Source organism: Triticum aestivum, chromosome 3A, assembly GCF_018294505.1.
Source record: "Triticum aestivum cultivar Chinese Spring chromosome 3A, IWGSC CS RefSeq v2.1, whole genome shotgun sequence".
Classification (NCBI taxonomy): Eukaryota; Viridiplantae; Streptophyta; class Magnoliopsida; order Poales; family Poaceae; genus Triticum; species Triticum aestivum.
In genome coordinates this window covers 357,140,845-357,167,977 of record NC_057800.1, presented here as the reverse complement: position 1 = coordinate 357,167,977, position 27,133 = coordinate 357,140,845, and the positions used below count along the sequence as shown (strand labels likewise).

The 27,133-nt window shown below is 49.3% G+C and overlaps 1 protein-coding gene across 3 annotated transcripts; it reads left to right on the top strand.

The window, feature by feature from the left end:
- Nucleotides 1-16,075: 16,075 nt before the first annotated feature.
- On the top strand, nucleotides 16,076-26,053 carry LOC123061289 (probable protein phosphatase 2C 5). Of its 3 annotated transcripts, none has more exons than XM_044484345.1 (11): nucleotides 16,098-16,598; nucleotides 16,686-16,814; nucleotides 17,471-17,573; nucleotides 17,686-17,799; nucleotides 18,725-18,804; nucleotides 18,915-18,968; nucleotides 24,910-25,026; nucleotides 25,160-25,214; nucleotides 25,314-25,346; nucleotides 25,471-25,517; nucleotides 25,647-26,053. In XM_044484345.1, exons 1-11 carry the CDS (start codon nucleotides 16,279-16,281, stop codon nucleotides 25,771-25,773), a joined length of 1,179 nt encoding a protein of 392 aa, XP_044340280.1. In that variant the 5' UTR covers nucleotides 16,098-16,278; the 3' UTR covers nucleotides 25,774-26,053. The 3 variants fall into 3 exon arrangements, with proteins under 3 accessions (XP_044340282.1, XP_044340280.1, XP_044340281.1); XM_044484346.1 differs by having other exon boundaries at nucleotides 16,102-16,598; nucleotides 17,689-17,799; XM_044484347.1 differs by lacking the exons at nucleotides 25,471-25,517; nucleotides 25,647-26,053 and having other exon boundaries at nucleotides 16,076-16,598; nucleotides 25,314-25,433.
- Nucleotides 26,054-27,133: the final 1,080 nt, after the last annotated feature.

The window sequence follows — 27,133 nt, the reverse complement described above, 5'->3', positions numbered from 1 at the left end:
TGCATGCTGATGGGCTGGATAGAGCTAACCGAGCTCTTCGCCACGAGTTGTACACCACCCGTCAGCACCTGTATCGTGCTCTGACGCTGTTGCACCCCTCTGTCCGCTCTGGTGATCTGTCGCGTTCTGCGATCTACCCTGCCCGGACCGTGATGCCCCAGGGCGTCGGCTGGCCAGATGTGGGAGGCTACTCTCCTGCATTGGGTCCTCTCCTGCCACCTGCGCATCGGGTTCCGCGCCAGAGTATCCGCGGACCCCAGGCTACTCGCGTGGAGGTCTTCCCTTCGCGTCACTACCAGCTGTCGGGCTACACCTACCTCCGCAGTACCGCATGGGACTGATGTAGACTTGCTTGTTAGTGTTAGATGCATTCGCCGCGAGCCTGTGTGCCGCCTATGATGTCTTAGCCTGTGTACCGAACTCTGTGTAACGAACTCTATGCATGATCTCTTTTGTAAGATATGCCGACTACTATGTAGTATCTATCGTGCTGCTTTCGTTGTGCATGTTTCATCATGAATGATTCTTGTCTTTGCAAATTTCTCAATGCTGAACTACCCCTGTTATATATTAGCAGGATGGTTAGACCAGGTGGTCGTGGTCGTGGTGGCAACGCCCCACCACCGCCTGAGTACATGGCTGGGATGATGCAACAGTTTGAGCTGAATCGTCAGTTCATGGAGAATATTATGGCTCAGTTTCCTCGCCCCAATATGAACCAGCAGCCAACCCAAGTGACTCTGCAGGATTTCATGCGCCTCAACCCAACCGTGTACCGCAGCTCAACTCAGCCTCTGGATGCTGATGACTGGCTCCGTGACATCACCTATGAGATGGAGTCTGCTGATGTAGCCCCTGCCAGCTATGTCACCTTTGCTTCCTTCTTCCTGAAAGGACCCGCGGCTCAATGGTGGGACAGCCACAGGCGTACTCTGCCAGCTGGAACAATCATCACCTGGCCAGACTTCCAAGCTGCCTTCCGTGCTCGCTTCATTCCTCAGGGAGTCATGGACCGGAAGAAGCGTGAGTTCCGCAACCTCACCCAAGGCAACAAAACTGTGGAAGCTTACCAGCGGGAGTTTCTGGACTTGTCCCGCTATGCTGAAGAGGACATTGCAACTGATGCACGCAGACAGGAGAAGTTCCGTGATGGCCTTCAAGCTGACATCAAGCTCGCACTTCTAGTGCATGACTTTGCTGATTTCGCCACTCTGGTGAACAAAGCCATCAATGTCGAAACTGGTCTGCAGGAATACCAGAGCTCTCACAGGCGCAACCGTGACACGGGCTCATCTTCGGGCCCGTCTTCGCAGAAGCGCAAGATATGGATTCCCAACAGCATGTACCAGCCGAATGCACCTGCCCCAAGGCAGACCTATGCTGCACCTCGTCTGCCTGCTCCTCCAACTAGGCAGCCAAGACTTCCAGCTCCACCACCACAAGCTCCTGTTCCCACTCCCAATAATGGTCTCTGCTACAAGTGTGGTCAGCCAGGTCACCGTGCTAGGGATTGCAATCAGAACCAGAATCAACTGGCCCTCCCCACAGCTGGCCGTGGAAGCAACCAGCCTCGCAACAACAATGCCAAGTCTTATGGTCGTGTTCATGCCAACCACGTTGATCTCAATGAAGTTCTAGACCAGCCTGCTACCGTGATGGGTACACTCCTCGTAAACTCAGTACCTGCATCTGTTTTATTCGATTCAGGAGCATCGCATTCATTCATGTCAGAAGATTTTGCATACAAGCATGACGTTAAATGTGAGGAGATGAACACTTCGGTATTGGTAAAAACCCCCGTGGGACAATGTCAAACCTCACTGGTTGGCATCGATGTCCCCGTGGAAATCGAAGGGCTGGAATTCTATGCCTCTCCCATTATCCTGAAGTCGTCTAACATCGACCTCATTCTGGGAATGGATTGGTTGAAAGCGCATACTGCTTCTATAGTTTGCGCCACTAAGGTCGTCCATCTGCTACACCCTTCTGACGAAATAATAGCTTACCAAGCTCATCTAGTTCAGAACGCCGAGGCACGACTTTATGCCTTGAATGCGTTGAACGCTGCACCACTCGAGGGCATTGAAAACATTCCCGTCGTTCGTGAATTCCAAGACGTCTTCCCAGAAGAACTTCCAGGGATTCCCCCTGCTAGAGCTGTCGAGTTCATCATCGACTTGAAACCCGGCACCACCCCTATAGCTAAACGACCCTATAAGATGCCGCCGCATGAACTCATTGAGCTTAAGGAGGAAATCGACAAATCTCTTGTCAAAGGTTTCATTCGCCCAAGTTGCTCTCCTTGGGGAGCACCTTCTCTCTTTGTTAAGAAAAAGGATGGGACAAACCGATTAGTCCAAGACTACCGTCCTATAAACCAAGCTACCATTCAGAATAAATATCCTCTTCCTCGGATCAATGATCTTTATGATCAACTGGCTGGCTCATCAGTGTTCTCCAAACTCGATTTGAGGCTAGGTTACCACCAGATCCGTGTTCGTGAAGAGGATATCCCAAAAACTGCCTTCGTGACTCGGTATGGATCATACGAGTACACCGTCATGTCATTCGGCTTAACGAATGCTCCCGCCACCTTCTCTCGTCTGATGAACTATATATTCATGGATTACCTCGACAAGTTCGTCGTGGTTTATCTGGACGATATCCTTGTATTTTCCAAGAACGAGGAAGAACATGCTGGACATCTTCGTCTGGTGCTAGAAAAGCTTCGAGAGCACCAACTGTATGCTAAGTATTCCAAGTGTGAATTCTGGCTCCCCGAAGTAACCTATCTTGGGCATGTCATCTCCAAGGATGGTATTGCCGTCAACCCTGAACGAGTTCAGGCTATTCTCGATTGGACTCCTCCGAAGAATGTCAAGCAAGTCCGAAGTTTTCTCGGTCTCGCCAGCTATTGCCGTCGATTCGTCGAGAACTTCTCCAAGATTGCCAGGCCTCTGACTAATCTGTTGCATAAGGGTGTCAAGTTCGAATGGACAGACAAGTGTCAGGAAAGTTTTCAGGCGCTCAAAGACAAGTTGACCTCTGCCCCCGTGCTTGCTCCACCTGATACTAAGAAGGACTTCGTCATTTACTGCGACGCTTCCCGTCAAGGATTAGGCTGTGTCCTAATGCAAGAGCGCAGAGTGATTGCTTATGCCTCTCGTCAACTGCGCCCTCACGAAGAAAACTACCCAGTTCACGACCTCGAGCTTGCTGCTGTCATTCATGCACTAAAGCAGTGGCGACATTACCTTCTCGGTAATCGTTGCGAGATCTTCACCGACCACCAAAGTCTGAAGTATCTGTTTACTCAGCCAGATCTGAACCTTCGCCAGCAGAGATGGATGGAGACTGTTGCAGACTTTGACGTGGGTATATCTTATACCCCCGGCAAGGCTAATGTAATGGCTGATGCCTTGAGCCGCAAGTCTTACTGCAACCACCTCCAGGTTCACCAAGTTCAGCCCTCGCTTGTCGAAGAATTTAGAAAGCTGAACCTCCATATTGTTCCTCCTGGAGCACTCGCTCCCCCTCCCCCGGAGTTCCGCAAGATGAATCTTCTTGTTGTTACTAAGGGTTCTCTAAATACCCTGGCTGTCGTACCAGATCTCGTAGCTGGTATAAAGACTATTCAAGGTTATGACTCTGAAGTCCATAAGATTAAACGCCATCTAGCAGAAGGAAAGCCCTCATTCTTCACTATCGCCGACGATGGCGCCTTGTATTTCAAAGGCCGCCTAGTGGTACCATGTTCGAAGAAAAACCTGGATAAGACTAAAAGGGTTATGCAAGAAGCCCATGATACGCCTCTGTCCATCCATCCTGGTAGTACAAAGATGTACCAGGATATTCGTCAAAGATTCTGGTGGTCTAATATGAAGCAGGACATTGCTCGTTATGTTGCTGAGTGTGACGTTTGTCGCCGAATCAAAGCAGAGCATCAAAGGCCTGCTGGAACTCTGCAACCTATCTCTATTCCTGAATGGAAATGGGACCATGTTGAAATGGACTTCGTCACTGGATTTCCCAAATCGCAGAAAGGTAATGATGCTATTCTTGTCGTCATTGACCGGCTTTCCAAAGTTGCCCATTTTCTGGCGGTCAAAGAGACAATCACTGCTAGTCAGCTTGCTACTCTCTACATGGCCAGAATTGTTTCACTTCACGGTATTCCACTAGTTATCAGTTCAGACCGTGGCAGCTTATTCACTTCAAGGTTTTGGGCGAGTTTCCAAGAAGCTATGGGAACTCATCTGTCGTTCAGTACTGCGTTTCATCCTCAGTCGCAAGGACAGGTTGAACGTGTCAACCAAGTTCTCGAAGACATGCTTCGAGCTTGTGTAATATCATTCGGCAAGAAATGGGAGGAATCTCTTCCATATGCCGAGTTCTCTTATAATAATAGCTATCAAGCTAGTCTGAAGATGTCCCCCTTCGAAGTGCTATATGGACGAAAGTGTCGAACCCCTCTGAACTGGTCAGAAACTGGGGAACGTCCACTCTTTGGTCCGGATATTATCCAACAGGCCGAAGAACAAGTTCGCATTATTCGCGAGAATCTCAAGACTGCTCAGTCACGTCAGAAAAGTCAGTATGACCGTCATCACCAAGACATGGTCTATCAACCTGGCGAAAAGGCTTATCTTCGAGTTACACCAATGAAGGGTGCACACCGCTTCGGGATCAAAGGAAAGCTAGCTCCCCGCTATATTGGTCCTTTCACTATTCTCGAAAGGCGTGGAAAGGTGGCATATCAACTGGAGCTTCCGCCGAACCTTTCTCAGGTTCACGATGTGTTCCACGTGTCACAACTCCGACGCTGCTTCAAGGACCCAATCCGAGCAGTGGATCATGAAGTGCTCGAATTGCAACAGGACCTCTCCTATAAAGAGCATCCGGTCCGCATTCTCGACCAAGCTGAACGCCGCACACGTCAGAAGGCGATCAAGTTCCTCAAGGTCCAGTGGTCGAATCACTCTGAAGACGAAGCCACCTGGGAACGCGAGGATCGTCTTCGTGATGAATACCCCGCACTGTTTCCTTCTACCTCCTAAATCTCGGGACGAGATTTCTTGTAGTGCAGGAGAATTGTAACGCCCGGATAATTAAGCTACAGTGAATCTCCGCTAATGATCCCACGTCACCTCGGTTACTGTTGATAAACCCGCATAGTTCGAAACCCAGTTCAAAATTCAAATTTAAAATAAAGGCAAACAATAAAAATTTTCAAATATTAAAACTAAATGTTCAGGTGGATTCAAATAAATCATGGATAGTTATGATGGAGAAACCACACTTATATAAAATCTTTAAATACTCTAAAATGAATAAAACAGTAGTCAAAACAATTATTGAAATGCATTTTATAATTAATAAAATGTTAAACTATTCTATTTAGGTGTTAAACTTTTTATTGCAGTGGGTTTAGTGGTAGTACTAAGTTAGGGATCATTCTTGTATTTTAACAAACTAAAATAAAATGAGGAACAAGATAAAACAGAAAAGATATAAGATAAATAAAAAAACAAAACAAAACAAAAACAGAAAACTAATAAAAAGAAAGAGCCCCCTCCCCCCCCCCCCCGGCCAAACGGCCCAGCTGGCCGACCAGGCCGGCCCACGCGGCCCCTTCACCCCCGTGGCCTATAGGCCACCCCACCCCGACCGAAACCCTAAACGCACTCCTCCCCCCCCACTCCCCACGACCGCAACCACTCCCCCCCCCCACTCGCGCCCCCACTCTCCCTCTCTCCCGATCCCGATTGGATCGGGCACCCATCGCCGCCGCCTGGAGTGCCTCGCCGCCCGGAAAAACGTCGCCGCGCCTCCCGTTGCCTCCCCGACCCCCTCGCCGGACCGTCCTCGCCTTCCTCCTCAGCGGCCTCCACCGAACCTCGTCGTCCCTGCCGCCGTCGACCACGCCGTCGCCGCCCCGTCCACGGCCTCCTCACCGGCCGACCCCGAGCCCGCGGCCTTTTCCCTATGGCCCTCGTGAGCTTCCCCACTCCTCCCTTTTCCCCCGTGCTGCTGCTCCCACCGGCCACGATCCGCACGCGCGCCTTGCTCACCCCGCATCGCCTCACACGCGCGGTGGCCGCGTCCGGCTGCGCCCGTCGCCCCGTGCTGCGCCTAGTTGCTGCTGCGGCCGCAACCCATCCTGCACGCACGCCTATGCCTCGCAAACCCACGTTGGCTGCTCCCCATCACCCGCCGATCCAGCCTGCAACCGCTCGCCATGGCCACACTGGTGGCTTGCTCCTGCACGCGCTCACCCCGACCCCCTAGTGCGTCGGGCCACGCCCTACCTCCTGGTCACGCGCCCATGCGCCGGCCTCGCGCGCCCCCTGGCCCGCCCGCAGCTTCGCCGGCGGACGCCCGCTGCCTCCAGTACCCTGGCCCGACCTCGCCCTACCCCGGCCGGCGTCGTGCCCGCCGGCGCCCCTCTGGGTGTCGCGGTGCACGCAAACGGGCGCCCACGCCCGCACGCCCGCACCCGAACGCCCGATCCGCCAGCCCCTTGGGGCTATGACATGTGGGGCCCAGCCCCAGAAAGAAATGAAAAAAAGAGAAAATAATAATATTAATTAATTAATTAATTAAAGAATTAATTGACTTAATTAATTTTGATTAATTAACTAAGGCAACTAATTAAGCCTAACTAATTAACCTAAACCCTAACTAACTAAAACAGTCAATGACAGGGGGGTCCCACCCCTGTTGACCAGTCAAACGTTGACTGGTCAACTGGGTCCCTCTAGCCCACCTGTCAGTCACTGGGTACACTTTTGTGTACACTGTGCTGGGTGCGCCTAGCAATTTAGCAATTATTTTTCGAATTAAAAATAATTCCAGAAATTAATAAAATCTTTAGAAAATCATATCTTTTAATCCGTAACTCGGATTAAATTGTTTTCAACATGAAAGTTGCTCAGAACGATGAGACGAACCCGGATACGCAGCCCGTTCCTCCACCACACACCTCTAACGTATCAAACACGCAACTTTCCCCCTTCGGCTCCTCTGCCCGAAAATGCGAAACACCAGGGATAATTTCCCGGATGTTCCCCCCTTCACCGGTACCACCTCGTACCGCGTTAGGGCACACCTAGCATCACGCTTTGTCATGTCATGCATCATCATGCATTTGTTTGCATTATATTTATTGTTTCTCCCCCTCTTCTTCCGCTAGACACCGAGACCGACACCGCTACTACCCAGTACGACTACGGAGTTGACGACCCTTCTCTCTTGCCAGAGCAACCAGGCAAGCCCCCCCTTTGATCACCAGATATCACCTACTCTTCTCCCTACTGCTTGCATTAGAGTAGTGTAACATGTTACTGCTTTCCGTTAATCCTATTCTGATGCATAGCCTGTCGTTGCTACTACTGTTGATACCTTTACCTGCAATCCTAATGCTTAGTATAGGATGCTAGTTTATCATCAGTGGCCATACATTCTTGTCAGTCTGCCATGCTATATTATCGGCCGAGATCACTCGGGAGGTGATCACGGGTATATACTATATGCTTTATACATGATACATGTGGTGACTAAAGTCGGGTCGGCTTGTGGAGCACCCGCGAGTGATTCACAGATTGGGGGCTGAAAGGACCTTTGTCCCAACGGCCCTCTGTGTGGATCTTTGTGGCGAAGCGACAGGGCAGGTTGTGACCACCTAGGAGAGAGGTGGGCCTGGCCCTGGTCGGTGTTCACGGATACTTAACACGTTTAACGAGATCTTGGTATTTGATCTGAGTCTGGCTATTGGCCTATACGCACTAACCATCTACGCGGGGACAGTTATGTGCACTCGACATCGTGGTATCAGCCGAAGCCTTCGTGACGTCAGCGACTGAGTGGCGTGCGCCGGATTGGACCGTAAGCCTGCTCTTGTATTAAGGGGGCTAGTTCTTCTTCCGGCCGCGTACGCAACATGCAAGTGTGCAATGGGCGATGGGCCCAGACCCCTGCGCCATAGGATTTAGACCGGCGTGCTGACCTCTCTGTTGTGCCTAGGTAGGACTGCAACGTGTTGATCTTCCGAGACCGGGCATGACCCAGGAAAGTGTGTCTGGCCAAATGGGATCGAGCGTGTTGGGATATGTGGTGCACCCCTGCAGGGAAGTTAATCTATTTGAATAGCCGTGATCTTCGGTAACAGGATGACTTGGAGTTGTACCTTGACCTTATGACAACTAGAACCGGATACTTAATAAAACACACCCTTCCAAGTGCCAGATACAACCGGTGGTCACTCTCTCACAGGGCGACGAGGGGAGGATCATCGGTTAGGATTATGCTACGTGATGATACTTGGAGGACTTCAGTCTACTCTCTTCTACATGCTGCAAGATGGAGGCTGCCAGAAGCGTAGTCTTCGAAAGGATTAGTTATCCCATTCTTATTCTGGCATTCTGCCGTTCAGTCCACATATGATACCCTTATTCCATTTGATACCCATGCATATGTAGTGTAGCTCCTTGCTTGCGAGTACTTTGGATGAGTACTCACGGTTGCTTTCTCCCTCTTTTCACCCTATCCCTTCTATCTGGTTGTCGCAACCAGATGTTGGAGCCCAGGAGCCAGACGCCACCTTCGACGACGACTCCTACTACACCGGAGGTGCCTACTACTACATGCTGCCCGCTGATGATGACCAGGAGTAGTTTAGGAGGATCCCAGGCAGGAGGCCTGCGCCTCTTTCGACCTATATCCCAGTTTGTGCTAGCCTTCTTAAGGCAAACTTGTTTAACTTATGTCTGTACTCAGATATTGTTGCTTCCGCTGACTCGTCTATGATCGAGCTCTTGTATTCGAGCCCTCGAGGCCCCTGGCTTGTAATATGATGCTTGTATGACTTATTTTATTTGTAGAGTTGTGTTGTGATATCTTCCCTTGAGTCCCTGATCTTGATCGTACACGTTTGCATGTATGATTAGTGTACGATTGAATCAGGGGCGTCACACATATCGAGTCCCCAGACCGCAAAAGGCCAAGTGATGGGGATTATTTGGAAGGCGGTGGGGGCATATGACTTTGATTGGCAAAGAGTTGGCATCCGACGCAACGTTGGACAAGGTCATGTGCATCTGCTCGGGTCGTCGGCCAATAAAACCCTGTACGGAAGGCCTTGCTAACAAGGGCCCGAGCTGTGGCGTGGTGACCGCCGAGTCCGGCATGAATTTCAGCCAAGAGCTGTCGCCCCTCTTCCTCGGATATACATTGTTGAAGGACTCCGGTGGCGCTTTTCTTATAGAGCTCTCCATCATTGACCGTGTACACCGTTGAACGCCGGACAATGCAGCGGGCCTCATTCTGGTCCTCAGGAAGCTCTTTCCTATTAAGGTAGGCCAGGAAGGGTTCGGTCCATGGGGCAATGACTGCCATGATGAGATGCGTCGACGGTGTTATTTCGGTGGCTGAGCCCCCGATGACGTCGGTGTTTTTGGGATCTGGGGTTATGTTTGGATCCGGACTAGTATTGTCGTTTTCCCCCTGCCTCACCACAGATGGCTTAAAGAGCCTTTCCAGGAAAATATTAGATGGGACGGGGTCGCGCTTAGCGCCGATATGAGCAAGAACATCCGCCGCTTGATTACTTTCTCGAGCCACATGATGGAACTCGAGCCCTTCGAACCGAGCCGACATTTTTATGACTGTGTTATGATACGCTGCCATCTTCAGATCTTTGGTGTCGAAATCTCCATTTATTTGAGATATTGCAAGGTTTGAGTCCCCGCGTACTTCTAGGCTTTGTATGCCCATGGAGACAGCCATCCGGAGACCATGCAATAAGGCCTCGTATTCGGCTGCGTTATTGGGGTCTGTGTATAGTATTTGGAGAACGTACTGGACGACGTCTCCAATAGGGGATGTTAAAACGACGCCCACTCCTAACCCTGCATTTTGGAGCCATCGAAATACATGACCCAATTGGAGTACGTGTCGTACTCTTTAGGGAGTTCGGCCTCTGTCCATTCGGCGACAAAGTCGGCCAGTACTTGGGATTTGATAGCTCGACATGGCTTGTATGTAATGTCAAATGGGAGGAGCTCGATGGCCCATTTGGCAATTCGGCCTGTAGCATGGTGGTTGTTTATAATGTCATTGAGTGGTACTTCGGAGGCCACCATGATCGAACACTCCTAGAAGTAGTGACGGAGCTTTCGGGATGCCATGAAGACGGCGTATGCTATCTTTTAATAATGAGGGTACCGGGATTTGCATGGTGTAAGGACGGTAGATACGTAGTATACTGGCTTCTGAAGCGGAAGTTTATGTCCGTCCTGTTCTCGTTCAACAACGAGTACGGCGCTCACCACCTGATGTGTTGCCGATATGTATAATAACATCGGTTCGTCGGCGTTTGGTGCGGCCAGGATTGGATTGCTCCCAAGAAGGGTTTTTATTTCCTCCAGTCCGGCTGTTGCCACGTCCGTCCACTCGAAGTGGTCCGTTCGTCGTAGAAGGCAATAGAGTGGCAGTGCCTTTTCTCCCAATCTAGAGATAAAGCGACTTAGAGCTGCTACGCAACCCGCGAGCTTTTGAACTTGTTTAAGGTCTGTTGGCTTAGCCAATTGTGACAAAGCTCGGATTTTGGCTGGGTTTGCTTCAATTCCTCTATTGGAAACGATGAAGCCCAGCAGTTTTCCAGCAAGGATGCCGAAAACGCACTTCTCCGGATTGAGCTTAATGTCATACACACGGAGGTTGTCGAATGTGAGACGTAAATCGTCTATTAGTGTTTCGACGTGCCTAGTTTTGATGACGACGTCGTCCGCATAAGCTTCAACTGTCTTGCCGGCCTATTTCTCCATGCATGTTTGAATCATGCATTGGTATGTGGCGCCGGCATTCTTGAGCCCGAAGGGCATAGTGTTGAAGAAGAATGGCCCATATGGGGTGATGAATGCCGTTGCAGCTTGATCGGATTCCTACATTTTGATTTGATGGTATCCGGAATATGCGTCAAGAAAACACAGTGAGCCGTGTCCTCCGGTGGCGTCAATGATTTGATCGATGCAGGGGAGGGGGAAGGGATCCTTGGGGCATGCCTTGTTGAGGTCTTTAAAATCGACACACAAGTGCCAGGATTTGTCCTTCTTTGATACCATCACCAAATTTGCCAGCCAGTCTGGATGTTTTATTTCTCTAATGAATCCGGCCTCGATTAGCTTGGCTAGCTCTTCCCCCATAGCTTGGCGTTTGGGTTCGAAGAAGCGCCGCAGTGTTTGCTTGACCGGTTTGTGTCCCTTCAATATATTGAGGCTGTGTTCGGCCAACTCACGTGGGATTCCTGGCATATCAGAAGGGTGCCAGGCGAATATATCCCAATTCTCGCGCAGGAACTCTTGTAGAGCGGCGTCAACCGTTGGGTCTAGTTGTGCTCCTATGGATGTTGTCTTCTTGGGGTCCGTTGGGTGGACTTGGAATTTGACTACTTCTTCTGTCGACTTGAATGAGGTGGATTTGGGTCGTTTGTCTAGGACCACATCATCTCTTTCCACTGTGGAGCGCAGCACGGTTAATTCTCCGGTCGTGAGGGCTTCAGATAATGCCTCAAGGGCCAGGGACGCGGTTTTATTCTCGGTGCGGAGTGCTATGTCCGGATCACTAACTAGAGTGATTATGTCGTTGGGCCCGGGCATCTTAAGCTTCATGTACCCGTAATGGGGTATTGCGTGAAAGCGCGTGAATGCATCTCGCCCCAAGAGGGCATGATATCCGACGTTGAAGGGGGCCACCTGGAAGGTTATTTCTTCGGACCGATAATTCTCCGACGTGCCTAATACCACGTCGAGTGTGATTTTTCCCGCACACCGTGCCTCCCGACCGGGAATGATTCCCCGGAAGGTCGTGTTGCTTTGCTCAATGCGGCTCCTGTCTATTTCCATCTTTCGTATTGTATCCTCATAGATGAGGTTTAGTCTGCTGCCGTCGTCCATGATAACCTTGGTGAGCCGAAAGCCGTTCACAATTGGGCTGAGGACCAAGGCAGCTGGTGCTCGGACTGTCCTGTGTTTTGGTTCGTCGCCAGCGTTAAAGGTTATCATTGTGTCGTTCCAGGGGTTTATTGTTGCGATCTGGCAGACTTCGGCGAGTTCACGGAGTGCCCTTTTTCTCCTATTGTTTGAACTGAATGTCTCAAAGACTGTCAGTACTTTGGGTTCGTCATCTTCTGGAGGGTGTTGCTCCAGGATGTCCTTGGTGAGGATGTCCTCGCCATTTTTGGCTACCTGCCGAAGTATCCAACATGCTCTAAGGCTGTGGGTTGGTATAGTATCTGGTGTGGTGTGTATTTTGCAGGGGCCATCAAGCCATCCCTCCAGAATGGTTCCACGCCGCGTAATGGGTTTGTATTTCTTGGCTATTGGTTTGGGCGCGTTACAGGGTGTACCCTTTTTGCCTGGACCGGTGGTTGAGTTGGGGCCGATAGCTCCCAACCCGTGTGATCTCTCCAGGCGCTCTCTGTTGCGCTGTACTTCTGTACAATAGTTGCCAAGTCAGTGAAGTGTAGTATGTGGCGGCGATTAATGGCATTGAGGAGTCCTTTGTTCGTGCAGTTATTGCAGAACGCCGATAACGCGTCCTCGTCGCGGCAATCCTTGACCTTGTCCTTGACAAGGAGAAATCTGGCCTAGAAGTGGTGGACCGTTTCTCGGGACTGCTTTTTTGTGCTCGTGAGAGCACTTATGTCTGGGTGGGTGGGTGGAATTGGATCTGAACCCTGACCCGATCGATGATCCAGAGTCTGAGGTTTTTCCAGACTGAACAGTCCGGGCTCCAGAGTGTCTTCTGATTTTTGAAGCCTACTGTCCGACTCTAAGTTCGGAGGGCAAGGCGTGTCCTTCTTCCGGTAGGTGTCCGGCTTCTCGAGGTCGGAGATCCGAACATAATTCGTCCTTGATATAGAGGAAGGGTTATCTTTCTCCTCGACTACCGCTATCTGGTGGGTGATCGGTGGAGAATTAATCTCTCTCTGGTCGGGTTTAAGCCCAATCCGATCATAGTGTGTAGCGACTCCCAAGGTGGTAATGCGATCTAGGAGTTTGTTCAAAGACGATAACTCCGTAGGATCCATTCGTTTGGCGTATTCAGAATCAACGCAGATGCGTTTTTCGATGACTCGAGAGGTCATCCTCGCTGGCTCAGAGGCCGAGCGGGCGATCATGGTAAAATCGCCCAGCCAGAGTGTTTGGCCCGAGGCCAGAGCTCCTCCGGAGGTAATATTTTCCTTGACGATAAGTCGAGCCATCAACCTCTACGACGACGGCACAGTGGAACTCTCAATGAAAGCACCAATGTCGGTGTCAAAACCAGCGGATCTCGGGTAGGGGGTCCCGAACTGTGCGTCTAAGGTTGATGGTAACAGGAGACATGGGACACGATGTTTACCCAGGTTCGGGCCCTCTCTATGGAGGTAGTACCCTACTTCCTGCTTGATTGATCTTGATGAATATGAGTGTTACAAGAGTTGATCTACCACGAGATCGTAATAGCTAAACCCTAGAAGTCTAGCCTGTATGACTACGGTATTGAGTATCCCCTATCCGGACTAAGTCCTCCGGTTTATATAGACACCGGGGGGGATCTAGGGTTACATAGAGTTGGTTACATAATATGGAATCTTCATAGTTGTTCGCCAAGCTTGCCTTCCACGCCAAGGAGAGTCTCATCCGAACACGGGTACAGTCTTCGGTCTTCATATCTTCACAGCCCATCAGTCCGGCCCATTTATAACAGGCCAGACGCCCGAGGACCCCTTAGTATAGGACTCCCTCATATGTACCAGTAGCTATGTGTTTGATCTCTCTCTCTCTCTCTCTCTCTCTCTCTCTCTCTCTCTCTCTTGTGTTCTTGATTCGACACGATCTGGATGTATCGCGAACTTTGCTATTGTAGTTGGATCTTATGATGTTTCTCCCCCTCCACTCTCTTGTGATGAATTGAGTTTTCCCTTTGAAGTTATCTTATCAGATTGAGTCTTTAAGGATTTGAGAACACTTGATGTATGTCTTGCACGTGCTTATCTGTGGTGACAATGGGATATCACGTGATCCGCTTGATGTATATTTTGGTGATCAACTTGCGACTTATGTAACCTTGTGAACTTATGCATAGGGGTTGGCACACATTTTCGTCTTGACTCTCCGGTAGAAACTTTGGGGCACTCTTTGAAGTTCTTTGTGTTGGTTGAATAGATGAATCTGAGATTGTGTGATGCATATCGTATAATCATACCCACGGATACTTGAGGTGACATTGGAGTATCTAGGTAACATTAGGGTTTTGGTTGATTTGCGTCTTAAGGTGTTATTCTAGTACGAACTCTAGGATAGATTGAACGGAAAGAATATCTTCATGTTATTTCACTACGGACTCTTGAATAGATCGATCAGAAAGGATAACTTTGAGGTGGTTTCGTACCCTACAATAATCTCTTTGTTTGTTCTCCGTAATTAGTGACTTTGGAGTAACTCTTTGTTGCATGTTGAGGGATAGTTATATGATCCAATTATGTTATTATTGTTGAGAGAACTTGCACCGGTGAAAGTATGAACCCTAGGCCTTGTTTCTTAGCATTGCAATACCGTTTACGCTCATTTTTACCACTTGCTACCTTGCTGTTTTTATATTTTCAGATTACAAAAACCTATGTCTACCATCCATATTGCACTTGTATTACCATCTCTTCGCCGAACTAGTGTACCTATACAATTTACCATTGTGTTGGGTGTGTTGGGGACACAAGAGACTCTTTGTTATTTGGTTGCAGGGTTGTTTGATAGAGACCATCTTCATCCTACGTCTCCCACGGATTGATAAACCTTAGGTCATCCACTTGAGGGAAATTTGGTTGCAGGGTTTTTATATTCCCAACTACCGATTCCTACTATACCCTATACTTATCCTAAGCAATTGTCTTATATACGTACACAACTCCCATGACTGAGTTAGGGTACGCTTTCCTCCTTTTGTTCTCGACCATGGCGGGCCCAAACGACCTTGTCGCCGGCGGCCAGTCAGACTGCTCGACCACGGCGGCCGCACACCATGTTGCTGGCCGCGCGGACACCTCTTCGATGTTGGATATGCGCCATGACATCAACGCGGGCGGCAGGACCAACTCCTCGTCTCGATGGCGGTGGGACGCCAAGACGCTTCGGACTGCTCCATTTCGTTGCATTCGCTAACATTGGTGCCGGCGAACTCCATGAATATATGTGCATAGTCTAGTTTGGTCGATCGATTCCATTAGTCCCATGCTAATGCTAGCTCTTGATTAGAGTAGTCTGATGCTTGGCCAAACTGTTATAGCATTAAAGTTATAGAATTAAACTTGAAGCAGTTTCAAGTTTCAACACATGAATTTCATACACACGGATAACTTGGCTACATTCCAGCGAACTCACGTATGCACGCAAGCAAGCAGTACTTGTACACCTGTACATGCCTACTACAGCGGTCTGTGGGCACTCATTAGGTTCTGAGATGGACAAGCAAAAGCACTCAAAACAAGCCAAGGAGGCTCAGGTGCCCACAGCTATCCGGTGCCCGCACCGGTTGCAGCAGGGACACGAACATGTTCATGACGTTGAGGTAGAGCAACAAGGAGCATTCGAAGCGTCTTGGGGCGCGGCCGCTGTCGACGAGCAGTTGGTCCTTCCCCCCGCAACAATGTCTACAACCACCGTCAAAGAGGAGTCCGCCCGGCCGCCATGGTCGAGTAGTCCGACTGGCCGCCGGCGACGACGTGGTACGGCGGGACCATGGACGAAAAACCATGGTAGCATGGTGCCGCGTAGCTGTCGGCGACGAGGTCGTTTGGCGCCGCCATGATAGAAAACAAAAGAAGGACAAGTTGCGTACGTATGTAATACAACAACTTAAGATATGTACATGGTACAGCAGGAATGCGTAGTTGGGAATCGAAACTGACAGGAGGTGGGGTTCGTGCTTTAAGATTATGAAGGCAATATCACAGCTATCGAAATGGGTCTAACCGGCTGGTGAGAGACCTGGTCTCGTAGAATTTTTTGGCAGACGGTTTTGCTTGCAGCGAGCGACCTAACCACCCAAGAGGCCAAGAGAGCGTCAGCCGCAGACGCTATTCGCCGGGGAATCCACGGTGCCGCTCGCCTCTTATCCCTCCAAAGTCCAAATCCAAACTCCATGAGAGAGAGAGGGGGGGAGAGAGTCGAACGCGAGGAATATTTTCTCAATCGAATAAGTATATCTCGAGAAAGAAAATAAAAATATCACACCACTAGTATGGCGCTGCTGAGCCCGCGTGTTCCGCGGCTGCCGCTCGCCGCCCACTCCGCCTGCGCCGGCGTCGGATCCCTCCTGTGCTGCGGCCGGGTTGCTGCCTCCGCTGCGCGATGCCAAGTGACGGCGTCGGGAAGCGTGGCGGCGGGCTCCTCGTCGTCGTCGGAGCTGGAGGCCATCCGGTGGGGCAGCGCCAAGCTGCAGGGAGCTCGCGAGGAGATGGAGGACGAGGTCGTCCTCCGCCCCGACTCCCTCCTCCACGGCTTCTCCTTCGCCGCCGTCCTCGACGGCCACGCCGGTTTTTCCACCGTCCAGTTCCTGAGGCACGCACGCACCGATCATCTCTTTCTTGAGCTGCAGTGTCGCACGTTTCACGGTCACTTGACCCGATTTTTTTTTGTGTGTTGCAGGGACGAGTTGTTCAAGGAATGCGCGGCCGCGTTGGACGGGGGCGCGGTGCTTAACACCAAGAATCTCGAGGCCATCACGGACTCGATCAGGCGTGCCTTTGCCACCATGGACGCCAACCTCTCCACCTGGTCAGGCTCTGTAGGATCGTTTACCCATTTTAATGGATACAGTCCCCGCATGCCACTGACAGGAAGATCAGTTCACTATGTTTTTTTTTTCGGTAAAGAAAACATGCCACTGGATAATAGTTTTATGAGTAAAAGGTGCTTGAGTTTCCTACTTCCCTTCATGCCATTCCATAAACTGCCTGTTAGTACAGGCTCCATTATGTGTGAAAAGACCATTTTGCTCCTGCATTGCAGATTTGATGCAGTTCCCTCCATGATATGCTAAGCATACAATAGTTCTCTCTATACCACTTTTATCGTGCTATGCCATATTCATAGTGGACGTTTTCTTTTTTTCATTTCTTCGAGCAACGACTTCTCATCAAAGGTTTTTTTAATTATATGTTTTTGGGAAAACAGCAACTTTTATGTGACTTAACAGAGCTCTTCTAAATGGAGGATAACACAACAGCATGAAGGGGATTCAAAACTGTTATCCATTGGCATGTCTTTGTATGTGGTCTAGAGGGAATTGATCTACTTACAAGTGGCATGTAGGGAATTCTCTCATTTCCTTGCATAGCTGTGTTTCGGAGGCTTCCTTGTCCAGTTTCTTACATAGCTATGGAAGTTTTCAGTTCTGACATTTTACAAGCTTCGTTGTTCCTTCTTCATAGGCTTCAGCAAATGGATAAGGAAGACGACTCTGGTGCCACGGCCACGGCCTTGTTTCTGAGGAACGATGTCCTCGTTGTCTCGCACATTGGCGACTCCTGCTTGGTAGTAGCATTTTTAGCAATGTGACATTCAAACTTTATTCTAGATTGACGTTTAATTGTCTGAAAACTTTTTGTTGGTTGGTGATAATAAGATGGCCGACGATTTTGATTAGCAGGTCATATCGCGTGGTGGAAGACCTCAGTCTCTGACAAATTTTCATCGACCATACGGGAACAACAAAACATCCCTTGAAGAGGTCAAGCGGATTAGGGCAGCAGGTGGATGGGTGTGTTTCCTCTTCCATAGTTCTGCTGAATTGCCTTACCTGAACTACCTGGTTCTAATTTTACATAATGGAAGGGCAAGTCTCGTGGCCTCTGATGAACTACTGTAGTTGTACCCTTAAAAGTATCAGGATGCTCTGTGAATATGGGCCGCTTACCATGACATTATCTTAATTCTTTACTCCCACACACAAATAAACATGCTCCTTTTGTCATATAAATCGTTATCTGTTTACCGTATATGGGCAACAATCACACAAAAGTCCTGCTGAAAATCTAGCACATCTAGGAAACTCCTACATTTTGTTGGCAGCCGCATGTTTGTGGTTTAGGGGTACACTGCAAGTTTGAGAGATTTTTTCAAGAAGTTGTTTTTTTAGAGTAGCCTTTATCGAGAAGTTACGTCTACAATACATAGACCACATGGCTAACGAATGCTAGTTGCCACAGGCTTGGTCTCCGACAAATCATCCATTATTTTGCAGCATGATTTCTTCTACAACATTCTACTTTTTCCATTGGATAATACTTGCATATGCATGTCCTTGATATTCCAACGAAAATAGTTAATTAATGCTATAGTTTTGCCCCTCTTGTAAATATTTGTGTATTGTTTGATTCATTTGGGGTCCTTGCATCTGTTTCCTGGTTGTGCCGCTGAGTGCCTTCGCATTCTAAGTTAATGATCATAGATTAAGTCATCCTGCTTCCGTAAGAACTAAATATTGCAATAACTGCCATGTTCTCTTTCACTTGGGTGTCATCTTTATGTTGCTTTACAGATAATCATTTTTTTAGTATTAAGCAGCCATACTGTGGTTAGTTTCATATGCTGAGCTCTCTCTAATCAGTGCCTAAAACCTTCAACATGCTAGTCTCACACTTGTGGTGAGTCTTGTTTTAACAAACTCGAACATTGTTTCGTAGATTCGTGATGGACGCGTATGTGGAGACATTTCTGTATCTCGTGCTTTTGGAGACATAAGATTTAAAACACGGAAGAATGAGTTCGTCTCTTCTACTCCCTGCTCTTTTTACACACAATTAAGCACTCCATTTGTCACATTATTCCCAAATAACATTCCTGCTATTTTTAACATCTCGTGGTGTTATGCAGGATGCTAGTAAAAGGAGTTAAAGAAGGAAGATGGACTGAAAAATTCGTTTCACGGTATAGCGCTGAATAAAGTTATGTTCTATGTTATTTTCTTAACTGCCCGTGTTTTCATTTCCTTGTTTTTGTATCAATAAATTAAATTCTCTCAAACAAACCAAGTCAGGCTTTTCTGAAACAATAAGGCTATTTGTTTTAGGAGTGTTTTTGCTTTCAATTATGTGCCAAAACTTTTTTGGGTGGAATATGTCCAAAAACACGCTCTTTAAGTAGTTTCTACTTTCATGCAAAACTGAAACCTTTGTATACTGGTTTCATCTCTAATGGGGGGGGGGGGGGGGCTAGCAGTTGAATCCGTATCTATTAAGTGCACCTACTTTCAAACGACCTTCCATTTTTCTCCACTGTTGACAAATATAACTGTGCTCCCTTTTCGGCCTCCTTTGGTTCATAGGGTAGAACAATCATAGGAATAGGAAAGTCGTAGGAAATGAGATGGCATGCATCTCAAATCCTAGGAGTAGGAATATGAAAGGAGATGTCCTTTGATTCACATCATAGGATTTATTCCATTGAGTCTAGGCTAATGTTTATTTTCCTATGAAATGTGAAGGATAGGAAGAATTCCTTCATAGGAATAGGATTCTATTCCTACAAACCAAAGGGCTCTAAAGGAATTTTTCCTATAAGAATCATATCCTATGGAATTCCTACAAAAATCCTCTAAACCAAAGAAGACCTTCATTTTTTCCTGGTGGATGAATCTAGTGTTTCCATAATTGGGCAGATTTGCTTGGAATTTTTTTTGGCTTCTATCTTGAACATGTAATTGCTCATTATTCAAAACCTCTCTCTACCATGCTTGATAGTAGTTGCTAATTAGCAGTTGAATCCGTATCTATTAAGTGCAGCTACTTTCCAACGACCTTCCATTTTTCTCCACTGTTGACAAATATAACTGTGCTCTCTTTTCTTTTCCTGGTGGATGAAATGTAGTGTTTCCAAAATTTGGCAGGTTTGCTTGGTTTTTTTTGGCTTCTATACGGCTCATTGTTCACAACCTCTTTCTTAAAGTTTCAATAAAAAAACTCTTGCTTGAAGGTTTGCACGAGATTTTATAGTAGCTCATTGTTTGTTAGACCACAAATGATTTGCTTATCTGAGGAGAGTAAGCTTTCTGTTGAAACATTCTTTTTTCGATTTGATAAAATATTTTATCTGCACCTTGAGTTCTTGTTATAACTGGAATGATCATTTTATGATCAGGGATTTGATGAAAAATTTCCATTATTATGGTTAAAAACTATCCTGGATTATATAGTCTCAATAATTATCTGCTTATTCCCACACATTTAATGTTTATCCAACTTCTGTACATGCTTTTGGTTGCTGCTGCACATCATGAGATGACTGGTATAATAAGAAACGACATGTCCAATTGTGTACCTTAATATCCTAGAACAAATTACGCAGATGACATTACCATGTTAGATGATGAATATTATAGTTTCAACCATAACTCTTGTCATGAAATATCATGTTGCCAAAGCTGAGCCTACTGTGGTGTTGCGGGAAACCACGACCACCTATGGGGCCAGAGGGCCCCTTGCTGGTTCGGCAGGGGGGACGTCGCGTTGCACAAAGAGCAGACGAGCGTGGGGCAGCGCGGCAGGGATCACACGAGCAATTTACCCAGGTTCGGGCCGCCGTGAGGCGTAAAACCCTACTCCTACTTTGATGGATTGATGGTGGAAGAGTGGTGGTGGAGCGTAGTACACTTGCCCGGCAGGGGCGATAGTGGCTACGCGAGTATGGGGGTGTGATTTATCCAACCTTCTAACCTCCTCTATGGTTGCTATGGGCCTTTTATAGATTAAGGGGCTACCACAATGGCAAAGTAGTCATTATGCACTGATAAGATAGCAAACAGTGCTATCATACCTAATTCTGCAGGCTGACAGGGCGCATTAAATGCATCTCTCAATCGATTCGTCACGTCATTGGGAGCCCGGCAAGCCTTGCCGGGCTATCTCGCCAGCTCCATGCCTGCTTGATTGACACGTCGAAGGACGGGTGTCATCTGTAGGCATCCCCTGTAAAAAGAGGCTGCCATGTGACGAATGGCTGTCACTTAGTCACTTTGCAGCTTGACACCGCACTGATTGATGACGTGGGTCGTGGCGGAGTAGTTGGTGAGGTGGTTCTGCCTTCGCAAGTCCGGGCAGGCCCTGCCGGGATGCCTTGGATGTCTTCTTCCGGGGGTGGCCCCGTCCTTGTCGAGCTCGCCTGCCCGACAAGGGAGGCCTTTCTCCTGGTGGTATCTTGCTTCTCTGGCTTGATCTTGGTCCTTTTGATGTGCATGTTGGTCCTTCTAAGTTCTTGGTTCCTTGTACTCTGGTTTGGGTTGGAGCCTCGATCTTATTCCCGTGCCTGTGCACAGGGTTTGTTACACCGACCGAAGCCTCCGGGCCTGCCCCGAATGCGATGCCTCCCATCGTACTTAGGTATCTCGGGCTTGAACATGCGAACGGACGGTGAACGGACTCGCCGCAACTCACGAGTGATGGCAGGGCACCTGTGATGGCCTGGCTTATTAGGGATGATAGACTACTCATATTAATAAGGAATTCCTTTTTTTCTGGTAGCCCATTCGGACAGAACTCCAAAGTTAAGCGTGCTCAGCTTGGAGTAGTGTCAGGATGGGTGACCGACCGGGAAGTTGCTCCCGGGTGCGCACGAGTGAGGACAAAGTGCGCAGAAAAGACTAGTATTGATCTGTGGGGCCAGTCTAGATCCTGCCAGGAGTAACGACCACCGGCGGGTGTGTCCGGGGCGTTACAAGTTGGTATCAGAGCCGACCCTCGCAGTTACACGGATGTTTGCGGACAGGTGCGCGGTCATGTTGTTCATGACGTTTGTGACCCGTCGTGGCACACGGCATGGTACATGTACCGGACTGGATGCATAGACGTATGTGCCAAGAGGGAACGTTCCTGTGGCCCGACGAGGACGTCGGTTCCTCTGAGTGGGGGTGTATGTGATGGCCTGGCTTATTAGGGATGATAGACTACTCATATCAATAAGGAATTCCTTTTTTTCTGGGAGCCCATTCGGACAGAACTCCAAAGTTAAGCGTGCTCAGCTTGGAGTAGTGTCAGGATGGGTGACCGACCGGGAAGTTGCTCCCGGGCGCGCACGAGTGAGGACAAAGTGCGCAGAAAAGACTAGTATTGATCTCTGGGGCCAGTCTAGATCCCGCCAGGAGTAACGACCACCGGCAGGTGTGTCCGGGGCATTACAGCACCCAACCTCGAAAGGTAGGCACCCGCCAACCCCGAGCGCGGGTTCGTCGACGTCGGGGCCGTCGCACCCATCAGTCCGGCGGGGGTCGTCGCGGCGTTGTTCAACAACGATGCGCGTGTCTCCCCTCCGCCTGTCCTTTGGGGCTCGTCGTTGGCCTGGACGTGCTCGAGGGTCAGAAGAGGCCATCGAGACGTCGTCGGGGTCTTGATTCTGCTGTGCTCGCGCTGGCTGCCGTTGCGGGGATTGCACCGTGGGGGTGGCCCCTTTCGTACGGCCAGCAGCTCGAGCCGTCGTCATCGCTTGGGGAGGCCATGGCGGGCCAGCTCGCTGCGAGCCCCAACCTTCGGCGAAATCGAGCAGACTTTGGATGGTGGCACGCCATTCGTCCATCTGCTCGGCCGCTGGCGGAAACCTCAGCAGTAGCTGAGCCCGCGCCATGGCCTCTGCGGCTGTGCTTGGCATGGGTGATGATGAAGTAGATCGCATCGTCACTCGGCTCTTGACGGTTGCAACGGCGGCAGCACCGCGTCTTCGCTGCTGTGGAGCGGTCACCTGGATGGCGTGGGGGGGTGCGGCGAAGGCGCTCGAGGGCCAGCGGCTCTGTTGGGCGCAACAACTTGGTCGACCCGTCCCGGGGGAGGTTGGTTCGTCGACGTCGGGGCCGTCGCACCCATCAGTCCGGCGGGGGTCGTCGCGGCGTTGTTCAACAACGACGCACGTGTCTCCCCTCCGCCTGTCCTTTGGGGCTCGTCGTTGGCCTGGACGTGCTCGAGGGTCAGAAGAGGCCATCGAGACGTCGTCGGGGTCTTGATTCTGCTGTGCTCGCGCTGGCTGCCGTTGCGGGGATTGCACCGTGGGGGTGGCCCCTTCCGTACGGCCAGCAGCTCGAGCCGTCGTCATCGCTTGGGGAGGCCGTGGCGGGCCAGCTCGCTGCGAGCCCCAACCTTCGGCGAAATCGAGCAGACTTTGGATGGTGGCACGCCATTCGTCCATCTGCTCGGCCGCTGGCGGAAACCTCAGCAGCAGCTGAGCCCGCGCCATGGCCTCTGCGGCTGTGCTTGGCATGGGTGATGATGAAGTAGATCGCATCGTCACTCGGCTCTTGACGGTTGCAACGGCGGCAGCACCGCGTCTCCGCTGCTGTGGAGCGGTCACCTGGATGGCGTGGGGGGTGCGGCGAAGGCGCTCGAGGGCTAGCGGCTCTGTTGGGCGCAACAACTTGGTCGACCCGTCCCGGGGGAGGTGCGTGCGGCGGTCACTGTCGTGGTGGGTGCGGCCGGAGGGCGGCGATTCGCCCCGGATCGAGCGCCGTCGCTACAACTGTGCCCGTCGGCGAGAGAAGGGGGCGCGGGCGGAGTAACCCCCTCACCCGTATCTTGCGGAGCGTAGCCATCGGGGCGTTGCTGGTGCTGTTCTCCTCCGATGCCTTCCGCTCCTACGTCGGCCGCGGGAGAAGTGGTGACGATGCCTCCTGCTCCGACCACGTCCCCAGCAGCGTCCATGCCCTCGCGCGCCTCCGCGGCCCCCGTGGCACCAGAAGCTGCGGGCAGCGTAGCCTTTGAGGTGGATGGATGAGCTGAAGCATCGGATTTCTTCTTGGGCGCCATTGTCGATGGCGCCGCCGGAGGCGAAGATGGTGATGAAGATGACGGGCTGCACACGTCTTCAGGTTCGCGCAAGTGGTCCCCCTACCTGGCGCGTCAAAGATGTGGCGGAAAACCACGGCCTCCTATGGGGCCAGAGCCCCTTGCTGGTTCGGCAGGGGGGCATCGCGTTGCACAAAGAGCAGACGAGCGTGGGGCAGCGCGGCAGGGATCACACGAGCAATTTACCCAGGTTCAGGCTGCCGTGAGGCGTAAAACCCTACTCTTGCTTTGGTGGATTGATGGTGAAAGAGTGGTGGTGGTGGAGCATAGTACACTTGCCTGGCAAGGGCGGCAGTGGCTACGCGCGTATGGGGGTGTGAGTTATCCAACCTTCTAACCTCCTCTACGGTTGCTATGGGTCTTTTTTTTATAGATTAAGGGGTTACCACAATGCCAAAGTAGTCATTATGCACTGATAAGATAGCAAACAGTGCTATCATACCTAACTCTGCAGACTGACAAGGCGCATTAAATGCATATTCAATCGAATCGTCACGTTATTGGGAGCCCGGCAAGCCTTGTCGGGCTATCTCGCCAGCTCCACGCCTGCTTGATTGACACGTCGCAGGACGGGTGTCATCTGTAGGCATCATCTGTAGAACGAGGCTGCCATGTGATGGATGGCTGCCACTTAGTCATTTTGCGGCTTGACACCGTACTGATTGACGATGTGGGTCATGGCGGAGTAGTTGGTGAGGTGGTTCTGCTTTCGCAAGTCCCGGTAGGCCCTGTCGGGATGCCTTGGACATCTTCTTTTGGAGGTGGTTCCGTCCTTGTCGAACTCGCCTGCCCGGCAAAGGAGGCATTTTTTTGATGGTATCTTGATTCTCTGGCTTGATCTTGGTCCTCTTGATCTGCATGTTGGTCCTTTTAAGTTTTTGGTTCCTTGTACTCTGGCTTGGGTTGGAGCCTTGATCTTGTTCCCGTGCCTGTGCACAGTTTAGGCAACAGATCCAGGGTTTGTTTTACCGACATATGGTTTACAGCACTTTTGGTAGATGGTGTACTGTACGTTAACTTTTTATGATTATGCAACCTCTTATGTGCAGAATAAAATTTAAAGGGGATCTAATAATCTCTTCACCTGACGTATCTCTGGTGGAGCTTGGACCAGATGCGGAATTTGTTTTGGTAGCAACCGATGGCCTTTGGGATTACATTAAAAGGTAAATCCGCGTCATTTTTTGTTCTCCATGTTTTTAGTTGTACAGCCTTGAGTTTGTCATTTTTTTCGACCTCGTAAAGAGCTTTAGTTATCTGTTTAACATAATGACCAATATAGCTGACTGTATTCTACAGCACTGAAGCTGTAGCTTTTGTCAGAGATCAACTATGTCAACATGGAGATGTCCAGGTATGCAGTCTCTCTCTGCTTAAATAAATGATACTCACTATATGCCTTTTACAGTACAGTACATTTTTGTATGCTTGCTTATTTCTCATCTGTTTGTAGCGGGCCTGTGAGGCGCTTGGGGAGAAAGCTCTGGTATTGTTGTTTGCCACCTTCATATCTTCCATTCATTGTTTCCTTTCCACCTTTATATTCAGCATTTATTAAACCTCCTTAGAATAAACTATGTTCTGATTTTCCTTTAAAAAAATGATTACAGGATCGGCGGTCACAAGACAATATTAGCATAGTCATAGCTGACTTGGGGTACTGGTTCTTAAACCTTTTGACATGAAATTTGTTTATACCATTTTGTTATTCGTGGTCTTTCATGCCTAGCCTAATTGACCATCTCTTGGCTTATATTCCTATAATTTATTTATTTTTTCCTGGCAGGAGGACAAACTGGCAGGAGTTGCCCGTTCCAAGGCCAAACGTGTTGTTGGAGCTAAGTCAAGCAGTTGCGACTGTAGGGGCTGTATCAGTAGGAATTTGGATTTCATCGCTTCTCACTTTGCAATAGGCCTAGTTAAGGTCGGGGGTGTACATTTTCACATCTTCGGCTCCAGCTGCAAATATGTATGTACATCCTTATAGGTAATTAGTTTCCTGATTAAACTGTTTAGTGGTATCAGGACTGATGAAAAGAAGAAGAGAAACTTGTGCTCCAGCTGCTATCTGGCAGCGTACTACAATAGGGACCTGTGAGACGCCCGTCTAAACTTTCCTTTTCTCTTTCCCGTTTTATTGGGGATATAAAACCTTAAAATTTGGCACGCGACCAACAACATTTGATACCATCACTCCTTTCTAAAATGCGACACTTCTAAATTTTTGCCGCATGATAATTTATTTTGTGATAGCATGAACATGGTTGTATGCACTGTCTCTGTAAGTGGCCGATGCTGCACCAAACGGAATATCAACCTCTGTTCAAGCAACATGTATACAATTGGAATAGGTGGCCATGGAGTTCTTTTACTGAACATGGGTGGCAGCACAATCTCTGGATCAGTCCATCTTCTTTGATATAGGCATAGTGTCTTCTTTGATATAGGCATAGTGTTGAATATAACTTTACTAATTATGTTGTTTTATTTTCTTTTTATGTTTGACTTGTTGTGATGAGGACATCAATATCATTGTTACACCCACAACCCCTGTTGCTATATATACTGGACCAATTACTAGAGCTCGCGTACGCCAATTGAATTATCAGGTACATTTGTTTCTTGGTAACGATTCTAATGTTCATGAGAATATGATGCTGCCTAAATTGGATACATTTGTCTTGCTTACAAATGAAGGGCCTAGCTTGGACAAGAAAGATGAACCTTGGAACAAGTTCAAGCGTGGAGATGATGGCATGCGCAGGGGGATCCAAAACGGAGTTACAAGTGATGATTTCAGGACTTTGAAGCCACCATAAGTAGTGCATGATGCCTTGGACGAAATATACAAGATGCCACTTTATAAATTTCATCTAGAGGCTATTTTAGGTGCTGCGTCACCTTAGTATTGGGTCAGGCCCATGTATTTTCGAAATATTTAAGTATATGTTGTTTTTAGAATTCGTATGTGTGGGAAACAAGAGTTAGAGTTTTGTTTAGATTAAAAGTTCGCCATAGCTGCAACTTCGCGTACTTCGTTTGTGTCCAACGACCAGACCAAGACGTCACAGAACCCCACCTTGATCAATAAAGCTTTCATCTTATATTCACAATATCCAGATTGCAATTTCAGTTTCTTGCTTGTTCTTCGTTTGCTCGCAGGAAACAGGCCCTCGTGGTCAGGTTGATCGTGCTCCGGCGTGGTCAATAACCCCTCGGAGTTGGTTTAGCGATTGCTAAGGCGCGACGTCCTCGCACGTTCGTAGTCGGATC